The following is a 12,714-nucleotide window of genomic DNA, read 5'->3' on the forward strand; positions in this document are numbered from 1 at the left end:
TCTTACGTCTTCTTTGCTTCTTTTGAAATCCTGGAACTCCCTCCCTAATAGCACTGTGGGTGTACTCACACCACATGGACTGCAGTGGTTCAAGAAGGCAGCTCACCACTGCCTTCTCAAGGGCAATTAGTGCTGGGCAATAAATGCTAGCCTAGACAGTGATGCCCACATCGCGAATGAATACAAAAAACTACCTTATATCTGTGCCCTCTTGATCCTTCCACCAATGGGAAGGTTTTTTCCATATCTACCATGTACAGATTCCTCGTGATTTTGAATATCTCCATCAGGTCTCCTCTCAGCCTTCTCTTCTCCAAAAGAAACACAGTCGCAACTTCTCCACTCTACCTACATAACTGAAGTTCCTCATCTCTGGAACTGCCTTTCCTTTAAATTTGATACCACACTTAACTTTTAGTTTGCCATGGAAGGTGCATTCATTTCAGAGTATTTCTTTCTTAATGGATGTATTTAAGAGCAGTCTATACAAATAGTGGTCATAAATATAAGACTAGTCACTAATAAATTTAATAAGGGATTCAGGAGAAGCTTATTTATATCGGGAGTGGTTAGCATGCACAACTTACTACCATATGGAGTAGTTGAGGAAAATAACTAGTTTCCCTTTAAATGCATCTATGCTAAGTACATGAGGGAGGAAAAAATAGGATATGTTGACAGGATTAGTTGAAGTGAAGTGGGAGACAGCTTGTGTGCAGCATAAACATTGGTATAGACCAGTTGGCCAATTTTGGCATTGTATTTTCTATGTAAATATATGTCACACACTGACATTCATTTTCCAAAAAATGCAATATTAGTGTGTAGTGCTGCGTGTGCCCATCCCTCAAACACATTGCTGCCTTCGTTTTCTTTCTAAGGACTATGAATGCTGTTTTGCAGACTTTCTGCTAGTCCTTCACCATTAGAGTTATAGTTTTTGACACTGCTCATTTTAGGCTTAACTCATTTCATGTATTACATTCTAATCAGTTAAACAGAAGACTAATTCTGTGGTTTGAGGCTCTTGCAAATAATTTGTTTCAGATAATTTGTGCAGGAACTCACCAGGGCTCCTCTGACTTCACCTTCCAAACCACTACCATCTAGAAGAACAAGGGCAACAGACACATGGGAACACCACCACCTGGAAGTTCCCCTTCCAAGCCACTCACCATCCTGACTTGGAACTATATTGCCGTTCCTTCACTGTCACTGGGTCAAAATCCTGGGACTCCCTCATTAACAGCACTGTGGGTGTACCTACATCATATGCACTGCAGCGGTTCGAGTAGGTAGCTCACCACCACCTTCTCAAGGGCAATTAAGGGTGGGCAATAAATGCTGGCCTAGCCAGCAACGCCCACAGCCCACAAATGAATAAAAAAATCAATTTATGATCTACACTGTTACAATTTCCAAGTGTCCAGTTGTATTCATAGTAAATGCTGCTTCCATAAGCAATCATGTATCAACCCCAGCTCCCATGATGCTTGTATGTTTTTTTGTAGCTTCTAAGCAATTAATAGACACCCATAGCTCTTGTTCCTTTTTGCCACTGCCAAGTAAGTCAACTTCAACTGTTTGCCCAAGCTCTTCTGCAATTTAGTATTATTTACTAGGGATTTACTTCAAACTTTGAACCCTTTGACCTGCTGAATGGCATTTATTCCACATAAGCTGCTGTTACAATTCATTTTCGCTCCCCATTCTCTACTTATATCCACAGAAAAAAATGTAGCTTCAATTAGATTATGGGTTTGAGAATGGATCTGAAACTGATACCCTAGTGTCATGAATGGGATACAAGTGGCACAAGATTAGATTGTGGCATATTGTGCACAAGTCTATCCCAAAAGGTAGAAAATGCAAACGCAACATTGTCGGATAATATTATTCTTATTAACTACACAGAAGTAACAGATTATGCAACAAATAATTGGCAGGAAGTGTTTGGCTACATAAACTGTTTACAGAAATAGTAGGAAAAGAAAACTTTTCATGCCAGATTCACTAAATATTTGATGAATATAACATGGGTGTACTTCTACCTAGAAATTGAATTTCTGCCATGACATGGAAACAATCGAAACAAAAGAGCTTCAAGATAGGGAAAGTTAGCAATACATATACTACTTGATGCTCCAGGTATAGCAATCCTTTTGCACATCATTAAAGAAATGGCAGATTTTTTTCCTCAACAGGCACATTATTAAGAGTATAAATTCCTATACGCAGACAGTAGGTTTACCATGGTCACAGTCAAAGGATGAAATTTGTGGCTTTGAGAAGGGCAGTCTTAATACTCTGATAGGGGCAGAATCTTGACTGGAGGGATTCAAACAAACAGAGTCCCAGAAAAGATAGTTTGAGAGAGCATGTTCAAGAACTTTGGAGAGGAAAGGGAGGCTGGAGATGAGGTAGTAGTTTGAAAGGACTGAGAAGTCAAGAGTTTTTTTTTGAGCGAGATGGCAGGTTTGATAAAGCCAAGAACAGTACTAACATGGGGGCCAGAAAGGAAGATAGATGACCAGAAGTTTTCTGGGAATAGAGTCAAGAGAGCAGAAGGCAGGTCTTATGGAAAAGATGAACTAGGAGCATGAGGGTAATAGGACAGAAACTAGAGAAAGATGCAAGTTCAGATCTGTGTCAGGAGGAAACTCAGGGGAGGCTTGGCACGATGACAAGGGGTAGGGAGGTCAGCAGCAGAGACAGATGGACGCAATCTTAGTGACAAAGTTGTCTGTAAGCTCCTAGCTCTTTTTTCATTGGAGGTGAAAACAGAGGGTTCTGGGTGCTCTGAGAAACTTGTTGCTCCCTCAACGACAACAGAGAAAGAGTTTCAGAAGAGGAATGATCATCAACTTAAGGGAAGACTGTCACAGTTGTATCATCCACTGCAGTATCAATAACTGAAATGGCATTGAAGATGTGAAATTTCAATTAACTTAGATGACAAAGGGAAAAAATACCCAATTTCCTGTAAGACAGTCAGGAGATGATTTCCCAATGATATTTCAGGACCCTCTACTTTCTGTAGGCTGTGGTAAGAGAACTACACTTCTCACTGTCCATAGTGGAGCCACATCGCACAATGGGAAGATTTGCTGAGAATATGGAGACAAGTTAAGCTCATCTTCTGTAATTAGATGAATATTTCCTGTAGACAATCAACTGGGGGAACAAGATGGTTTTACAAAGTTCTGCAGCTTTGGAAGTGTAAAGGTTCTGCCACAGCTTGTGCTAACCTCCAGCTCTGACGGCATTTGGCTGGGACTGAAGTATAGACGACATTTGGCTGGGACTGAAGTATAGGTGACAACTGACTTTCACCCTGGAAGGTACCAGCACTTTAGCAGTGTCATCCTCTATGGACTCTTCATGGACTCAGGCAAGGCATCCTCTGTGGAAGATTTTTCAAGGACAACAGGAGATAAAATAGGAAATACAATTGGTAGATTCAGTAGAACCAAGATCTGAATGCTGCTCAGCCACTAAAAACACAGCTGACCCCTTTGAAAAAAAAGAGACTTGATAAGGTGTGTCCATCAATGCGAAAGATGAATCATCCTCTAGGACCTCAAAGTCCAAGAGATCACTCAGTACTGCAAGGGATTCTCCCTCATCACTTCCGAAAAGAGCCAACTCAGGTCCGGCAGGTCTTTATGGGGATGGTTACTGTCTGCTACAGTGCCTTTTGTATCCCCCACCTCTGGCCTTACTTCGTGAGTAAGAGATTCATATCTTTAATCTCTGCCTGGGTTTTAGTGGATGGTATCTCTGCGAAAGGATGAAACTTGCTGTTGATTTTATAAGTTTCTTCAGCTTCTGAAAGCTGAATTTCCACTGCTTCTAAATAAAGAGGACGAAGATTGTTGCATGAAAGACAATGAGTCATTCAAATGGTAGGCATCATCTGTTTTTTCTAGGGTTCCTAGAAGTAAGCCAACATCGCCACTCAATAAGGATGTACATCAATTGTATAAAATAGAGAGAATCAACGATCTGTCACTCCTTGCACCCAACAGAGCAAGCAATAAATAATCCTGCCTTTGATTGGAAGGTCTATGTCTTCTGGATCTTGTAACTTAACTTCTGACGGATAAAGGGTCATTGGCTGAAGCCAGTCAAGGCCATCTGCTTAAAATATTAACAGCAGTGACAGCGTCAATTTTAGAAGTAATTTCAAAGCCTTGAACTTGGTCTTACTTCAGACTACTGGTCAGCTACAGTCCATCTAGTTCCCCTAGGAACTCTGTAATTGTCTTTTTCTTGATTTTCCATTTCTTGGATGGAATGTGTTTCATAAATACTTTGTGTATTCGGCTTTGATTAAAATTGTTGGATTTGCAGAAAACCTTGAAGTATCCAGTTTTGCCACACTGGAAGCATTCCGCACCCCCTGTTGGGCAGCCTTGGCGTTTATGCCAGTTTTCCTTTTGTGTTCTATTGCCTGATTTGGTGGGCCTTTGTGTGGGTGGGGCCATTGCCCATGGGCCTACCCAATCAACGGAATCATGTGAAGCCCTGGAGTCATGTCAACTTAGAGCCTGATTTGGCACACTGAGTTGGGCTGTGTCGCATACTAAACCACCTGCTCAATAACAGTTCTGTGGCAGGCTAAAATATGTATCAAAAGCTTTGAGCGTGATTTCAAAGTCCACACAGGACGCCTTCACTCCCTGCCTTAGAAGAACGGTGTCTGCTACTAGACCTACTCAAAGAAAGGAACTAACTTGAAACTTTTGCTTCTTTTTGTGAAGGCCTGGTGCTGCTTGGTAACCAGGAAAATGGAGTTTCCCTAACTCCCACTGCTGACCCTTGAGGCCGTCAAATGGGCAGGGCAAGAGCTGGGACAGCTCTCCAGGTACACTCACTTCTAGTGTGCCTTCTTCTTGCCCATTTTTTATGAGCTGCTTTCAAAGCTTTCTTCACTCTGTGGTTTCTTCGATGACACTGATGTGTTTTTTCTCATCAATGTCTCCATTGCTGGCACTGTATTGCGATGTGTCCTCTCGAACTCTAGGCATGGGTCTTGGTTAGTAGACAGACTGTAAACTTACTCTGGTATCTGCTTAACACTTGTTTAAGTCCTACATTTAAACAGGTTAGAGAGTAGGCCATTGAAACTAGGCATGGTTCCAATCCCTCTCCCTTTGAGACAGAGTCTAACACATGACTGACTAATGTCATACATTAGGATTTCCTATTAACCCTTTAAACTACACTGGGGTGAGGGGTTTAAGACGTATCTTTGCATTCCTGGATGATCTTGGAATGGTGAGCAGTTTGGGGAGAGGAAAGCAGGGCCCAATTATGCTTTGTGTGTCCAGTAAGATCTGGCAATGAATGCCTCAACCAGTTGCCTGCCATAAACTTAAGTCTGTGCCTCTTGGACTCAATGGAGTTGAGAAGTTGGGTACTAGGGGAATTACTGAGCAAATCAGTAACTGCACAAATGTTATGGTGAATGGAGGGCCAAAAGCTCAATATTTGAGACTTTGAATGTGCAGTTGTAAGTGAAATGGGAGGTAATTATTTTCATATGGGCAGATACAGATGGAAGTAGGGTTGAAAAGGGGATGTAGGTGGTAAATGATACAAGGAAGAGATCAGAGATGGCCTTATCTGTGCATATGATGGGAGTAGTAAAGACATGTGAGAAGGCAAGGTCAAAGGGTGACTGTGAACATGGACAGGAAAAGTTGGGGGGTGGGGGGCAGTGGAGAAAGAGAGAGAGAGAGAGAGAGAGAAAGAGAGAGAATACCATGATGAGTTGAAATGTAGGTTCAAATCATCAAGGATGAGGCTGAGCGAAAAAAAAAAATCAGTGAAGATATCTCTGCGAAATTGATGTAGTACCTGGTTGGGCAGTAGAGAACAAGCATTTTAAACGCAAAAGGAGTGGAACAAGTGGATATGCTCAAAGGAAGAAAAGGTCCCGGAGGAGTTGGGGAACTGACCAAGGTGTGATCCAATGATAAAATCACCACTGCCACCGTGGCAGTTTGGGTAAGGTAAGCATACATACATACAAACATATCAATTAGGAGGAGTAGGCCATCAGCTCCTCGAGCAGATTGGTCCACAGTTCAAGATCATAGCTGATCTAATTTTAACCTCAACTTCACATTCTTGCCTACCCTCGAACGTGTTTGATAAGGTGCCCCATCAAACGTTATTGCTGAAAATAAAAGCTCATGGTGTAGGAGGTAACATATTCGCATGGATAGAAAGTTGGCTAGCTAACAGAAAACAGTAGGCATAAATGGGTCTTTTTCTGGTTGGCAGGATGTGACGAGTGGTGTGCCACAAGGGATCAGAGCTGGGGCCTCAGCATTTTACAATTTATATAAATGACTTGGATGAAGGGACCAAAGGAATGGTTGCTAACTTTGCTGATGACACAAAGATAGGTAGGAAAGTAAATTGTGAACAGAGCATGAGTATGTAAAAGGGTATAGATAGGTTTGGTGAGTGGGCAAACATCCGGCAAATGGAGTATAATGTGGGAAAATGTGCAGTTGTGCATTTTGGCAGGACAAATAAAAAAAGCTTATTATCTAAAATAGTGAGGTTGCAGAGCTCTGAGATGCAGAGGGATCTGGGTGTTCTAGTGCATCACAAAAGGTTAGTATGTAGGTGTGGCAAGTAATTAGTAAAGCAAATAGAATGTTATCGTTTATTGCAAGGAGAATTGAATACAGGAATATGGTGGTTATGCTTCAGTTATACAGCGCATTGGTGAGATCACATCTAGAGTACTGTGTATAATATTGGTCTCCTTATTTAAGGAAAGATGTCTACCCCTGATAACTTTCACTCTCTTGCTTATCAAGAATCTATCCACTTCTGCCTTAAAGATATTCAAAGATCTGCCTCAGCCACCTTTTGAGGAAGAAAATTCCAAAGTCTCAATCCTCAGAAAAAGTGCTCCCTCATCTCTGGCTTAAATGGCTAACCTTTATTTTTAAACAGTGGCCCCTAGTTCTAGATTCTCCCACGAGGAAATATTCTTTTCACATCCACCCTGTCAAGTTCCCTCAGGATCTTATGTTTCAATCAAGTCGCCTCTCTCTCAACTAAACTCCAGTACGTACAAGTCTAGCCTTTCCTAATAAAACAACACACTCATTCCAAGAATTAATCTAGTAAACCTTCTCTGAACTGCTTCCAAGGCTTTGATACTATTAAAATTGATGCTGGTACTGCTGTTAATCTTGACTGAAGTAAAATATTACTTGCCAATAGCTTTGAAGATTGATTCAAAGATCCTTTTTTTTTTACTCATTCATGTGGGCGTCGCTGACTAGGTCAGAATTTATTGCCCATCCTTAATTGTCCTTGAGAAGGTGGTGGCGAGCTGCCTTCTTGAACCACCGCAGCCCATGTGGTGTAGGTACACCCACAGTGCTGTTAGGAAAGGAGTTCCAGGATTTTAACTCAGCGACAGTGAAGGAACAGAGATATATTTCCAAGTCAGGATGGTGAGTGGCTTGGAGGGGAACTTTCAGGTGGTGGTGTCCCCATGTATCTGCTGCCCTTGTCTTTCTAGAAGGTAGCAGTCGTGGGTTTGGAAGGTGTTGCCTAAGGAGCCTTGGTGAGTTTCTGCAGTGCATCTTGTAGATGATACACACTGCTACTGCTGTTCGTTGGTGGTGGAGGGAGTGAATGTTTGTGGAATGTTACAAAAGTATAATAATTTTCATAATATTAGTCTGGTTTATTGTGAAGTAGGTTATGGGTACAAGTGTAGATGGTTCTGAGACATTTAATTACATTGAAGTCAAGTAGACTGCAAGCTTGAAATTATCAAAAGAAGTTAAGTGTAGAAATGTACTTGAAATGCTAATGAGTAAACACAGATGCTGGCTTAGCATATAGGATGTGAAGGAAGTTTGCATTTTTAGATAAATGAATGAGTTGTTTGGTTTTCAAAGGATGTTAGGATGTTTATAGCTAGCCAGATAAGCAAGGACCACCAGTGTGTTTATTTTTCCCAAAGGCTACTGACAATATTAGCAATATGAAAGTTTTTGTATTATGGGTAAAGTACATTTCCAAAGACATATGGAACAATGGAATTTACAGACTAAAGAGAGAGGAACATATATAAAAGGAAAATGAAAGGCTATGTTGGGAGCCATGTAAAATTGTTGGGAGCCACGTAAAATCTAACATGAGTGTGTGAAACAGCCTTCAGGAAACCTCCAGCCATTTGTGCATAAGTCTGTTGTGTCCAGTAACTAAAGTTGGAGAAAGCCTCTGGGAATTCCACTGTCAAGTGGGTACTGTGGTAACTTGCTGGCTTGCTTTTTAAATTTAAAATCTATTTGGACTGTTGCCTTAAAAGGGGGTGTGTAATTGGGAGCCAGGTTAATTAGAAATTTTAGGATTTGTTTTAGTATTAAGTAATTGTACTCTTATGTATGTGCTTGAAATCTTTTCTTATGTTAATAAATACTTTAATTTAATTTTTAAAATCTCTAAAGGTCTAAGTAGACTCATAACTTCTGAATTCAGTGCGCACATCTCATAATAAATAAAAATTGCAAAACCATTGACAGCGTGGCCAAGTTTGCTTGTGGATTTGGTCTGCCTGGCACACGTCTTTTGCCATGTCATAACAGGAAAGGGTACCAATCAAGCGGGCTGCTTATTGCAAATAGGACAATCAGTCCATCTGTTTTGTTTCAAATGCCACGTGCATTCAAATACAGAGCCTTAAGTTTTGTCCTGTTATTTTTGTAAACTTTAGGCTTATCTATTGGTTTACTCTTTGACTTGTACTCCTTGCCCCTTCCTGTCCTGTTTATCATTTCCCATATTAACACCTTCTTCTCTGCCCTTGGCTCTACTTTGATATATCACATCTGCCACATTTGATTCCTTGCCCCCATTATTTAGTTTAAAACCCTCTCTATTTCCCTAGTTATGTGGTTCGCAAGACCACAGATCCCAGCATGGTTCAATGGCAGACCGGCCCAATGGTACAGCCCCTACTTTCCCCAGTACTGGTGTCAGTGCCCCACAAACCAGAACCCATTTCCCCCACACCTGTCTGAGCTACGTATTCATCGCTCTATTTTTATGTACCCTATTATGCAAATTTGTACATGGCTCAGTTAATAATCCAGAGATCATAACCTTTGAGATTCTGTTTTTTAAATTTAGTGCCGAGCTCCTCATACTCTACAAAGAACCGCTTTCCTAGTTCCACCTATATTTCTGGTACCTACATGGACCACGGCAATTGGATCCTCCCCCTCTCACTGCAAGTTCCTCTCCAGTCCTGAGCAGGTGTCCTGAATCCTGGTACAGGGTAAGCAACAGAGCAGTATGGACTCTAGCTCTTTGCTGCAGAGAACAGTGTCAATTCCCTTCACTAAAGGTTCCCTACTACCAATACATTCATTTTTGTTCCGCCCATTTGAATGGCTACCTGTACCACGATGCCATGGTCAGTTTGCTCATCCATCTTGCAGCCCAAACTCTCATCCAAACAAGCGGAGAGTGCCTCAAATCCATTGGACAATTGCAGAGGCTGACAATCCTGTATCCCAGCCTCCTGGGTCCCTTTTCGTCCTCACTCGCAGTTGCGCCCTCTCATCCCCGACCAAATCAGAACACCCTATCCTAAGTAATGTGACTGCCTCCTGCTACAAAGCATCCAGGTAACTTTCCCCCTCACTAATGTGTTGCAGTGTCTACAGCTCAGCCTGCAGCTCATTCACTCTGACCCAAAGCTCCTTAAGCCACAAACACTTACCGCAGATTTGCCCAGGATCACATCTGCATCCAGGAGCTCCCACATGCTGCAACCTTGACATCACCTGTCCTATCATCCTTAATGAGTCTTAATTAATTTCTTAATTACATTATTCACTCATTTAAGTTGTTTCTTTATATATTTTATTACCTTAACCACTAGTTTGTATTCTATTTTAATCCTTAGGGTTGGAACTGACCTTAACCATTTAGTAGATATTCACTAAACAGCCATCTCCTTTCCGGCCAATTAACACCCAATCTGTCTATTCTCAATCAGCAGTAAAGTGATGGAAGGGGTCACCGGCAATGCTGTCAAGTTGCACTTGTTTAGCAATAACCTGCTCACTGTTTTGGTTCTGCCAGGGTCACTCAGCTCCTTACCTCAACACAGCCTTGGTTCAAACATAGAAAATGAGCTGAATTCCAGAGGTGAAGTGAGAATGACTGCCCTTGACATCAAGGCAGCATTTGACCGAGTGTGGCATCAAGGAGCCCTAGCAAAACTGGAGTCAGTGGGGATCGGGGGGAAACTCTCCACTAGTTGGAGTCATACCTAGCACAAAGGAAGATGGTTGTGGTTGTTGGAGGTCAATCATCACAGCTCCAGAACATTACTTCAGGAGTTCCTCAGGGTAGTGACCTAGGCCCAACCATTTTCAGCTGCTTCATAAATGACCTTCCTTCCATCATAAGGTTAGAAGTGGCGATGTTCATTGATGATTGCATAATTTTCAGCACCATTCGCAACTCCTCGGATGCTGAAGCAGTCCATGTCCAAATGCAGCAAGACCTGGACAATATCCAGGCTTGGGCTGACAAGTAACATTTGTGCCACACAAGTGCCAAACAATGACCATCTCCAACAAGAGAGAATCTAACCATCGCCCTTGACATTCAATGGCATTACAATCCCTGAATCCCTCACTGTCAACATCCTGGGGGGTCACCATTGACCAGAAACCGAACTGACTAGCCATATAAATACTGTGGCCACAAAAGCAGGTCAGAGGTTAGGAATCCTGTGGCAAGTAACTCACCTCCTGACTTGCCAAAGCCTGTCGTCCAGCTATAATGCAGAAGTCAGGAGTGTGATGGAATACTCTCCACTTGCCTGGAAGAGTGCAGCTCCAACTACCCTCAAGTAGGGCAAAAGCTTGATTGGCACCCCATCCACAAATATTTAATCCCTCCACCACCGGTGAACTGTGGCAGCAGTGTGTACAATCTACAAGATGCACTACAGGAACTCATCAAGTCTCCTTAGGCAACACCTCCCAAACCAACGACCAACATCTAGAAGGACAAAGGCAGCAGACAGATGGGAACACCACCACCTAGGAGTTCCCCTCCAATCCACTCACCATCCTGAGTTGGAACTATATTGCTGTTCCTTTACTGTCATTGGGCCAAAATCCTGGAATTCCCTCCCTAATAAGCACTGCGGGTGTACCTACACCACAGGAGCTGCAGCAGTTCAAGAAGGCGGCTCAACACCACCTTCTCAAGGGCAGTTAGGGATGGGCAATAAATGCAGGCCTAGCCAGTGACACCCACATCCCATGAACAAATAATAAAAAAAAAACTTATTTGCCTTAGCTGCTCTAAAGAACCCTGAATTTATGGAAAACCAGATTCAAACAGTTAGCTAATTAACTACTCAGCTCTCTCAGCAGAGTGTGTTTACCTGTCCAAGGCTGGAAGAAAGAAACAGTCTACATACACATTACTTTTCAGTTATTGCTAATTACAGACTAGACTAGATTTATAAGAAGAACATTAACACTTTAAACTCCCTAACTCACCAAACTCTCAGGTATGCACTCAGTTCCTCAGCTGCACTCATTTGGCAAGCAGTGGAAAAAAAGCCAGATGGGGAGGCTTCATTCAGGAGGAAGGCATCATTACCTCTCAGCACAGGCCTTCTCACAAGTGAACCGACATCTGGAGAAGAATGTGGATGGCGCCATAACAGCCGATGTGCTGCCAGAGTTCATAGGGTCAGTAGTGGAGAGGCGAGTGAGATGCAAAGGAGGTAAAAAGGACAGACTTTTCATCTACAAGTAAATCAAAGGTTATGGGGGAGGGGGGATGGTGGGGATGCAGGCAGGAAAGTGGACTTAAGACCGCAATTAGATCAGCTATAACCTTATTGAATGGTGGACCAGACTCGAGGAGCCAAATGGCCTACTCCTATTTCTTATGTTCTTGTTATACTTCTCAGAGGGCAGTAAGTTGCTGCTTGTAAGGAGGCCCTTTGGAAAATACCAAGAGAAGCATGGAGGGAGCTGTTGGCTTATCCAAGAGGGAATCACTCTGTAATGCATCAGAGTAGGAAGGTTGACATGTGAAGAGGTGGGTAGGCACTGGGGGGGGGGGGGGGGGGTAGGTGCAGAATATGAGAGGAGGTTAATGAATGGAGGTATGACAACAGGATAGAGGAGTCTGGAAGTGGTGAAGAGAAAAAGAAAGAAGAGAAAAAAAACAGCAAATAGAAATAATGGGCTTGAGAATTGACCATGGGACAGAAAAATGGCCATGAGGCCGAAGGTCACAATAAGATCCAGAGGAAGCAAAGAAATGGACCGGCTCAGGATAATGAAATTCTTGCCTGGAACTAGACTGTTCACTGAGGAAAACAAAGATTAGACTTGGTCAGCGGATGGCCAGTTAGTCCAGGTAACATTAAACTAGCTGTTAACTTATAGTTAGGGCTAAAAATACACCCGCTGTTAAAGCGAGAAGAACTTAAACAACGGAAGGGAGGGAGAAAGGGCCAAGGATGGAAACTGATGGCCAAAGATAGAGTTGTACAGCCAGTAAACTGCCAGTCCAGGAGCCATTTTGGTAACTTAACTGAACTGCTAAGAAAAGTATGCTGAACTACTAAGAAAAGTATAGCAGGCATCCTCACTGCCCATAGTAACACTCAAATTATTGAATTCA

General features: G+C 42.4%; 1 protein-coding gene across 6 annotated transcripts in view; it reads right to left on the reverse strand.

The window, feature by feature from the left end:
* Nucleotides 1–12,714, reverse strand: part of nagpa (N-acetylglucosamine-1-phosphodiester alpha-N-acetylglucosaminidase) — an 85,728-nt gene that overhangs the window by 70,736 nt on the left and 2,278 nt on the right. The window contains exon 2 of one of the 6 annotated variants that reach the window (XM_078540788.1): nucleotides 11,574–11,712. The exons of 4 other annotated variants lie outside the window; for them this stretch is intronic. In XM_078540788.1, the coding sequence (XP_078396914.1) occupies nucleotides 11,574–11,614 (41 nt within the window). In that variant the 5' untranslated portion in view covers nucleotides 11,615–11,712. Of the gene's footprint in view, nucleotides 1–11,573; nucleotides 11,752–12,714 lie in introns of all 6 variants that reach the window. One more of the 6 variants, XM_078540787.1, reaches the window with a different exon arrangement.

Source organism: Cetorhinus maximus, chromosome 4 (genome assembly GCF_964194155.1).
Source record: "Cetorhinus maximus chromosome 4, sCetMax3.hap1.1, whole genome shotgun sequence".
NCBI lineage: Eukaryota > Metazoa > Chordata > Chondrichthyes > Lamniformes > Cetorhinidae > Cetorhinus > Cetorhinus maximus.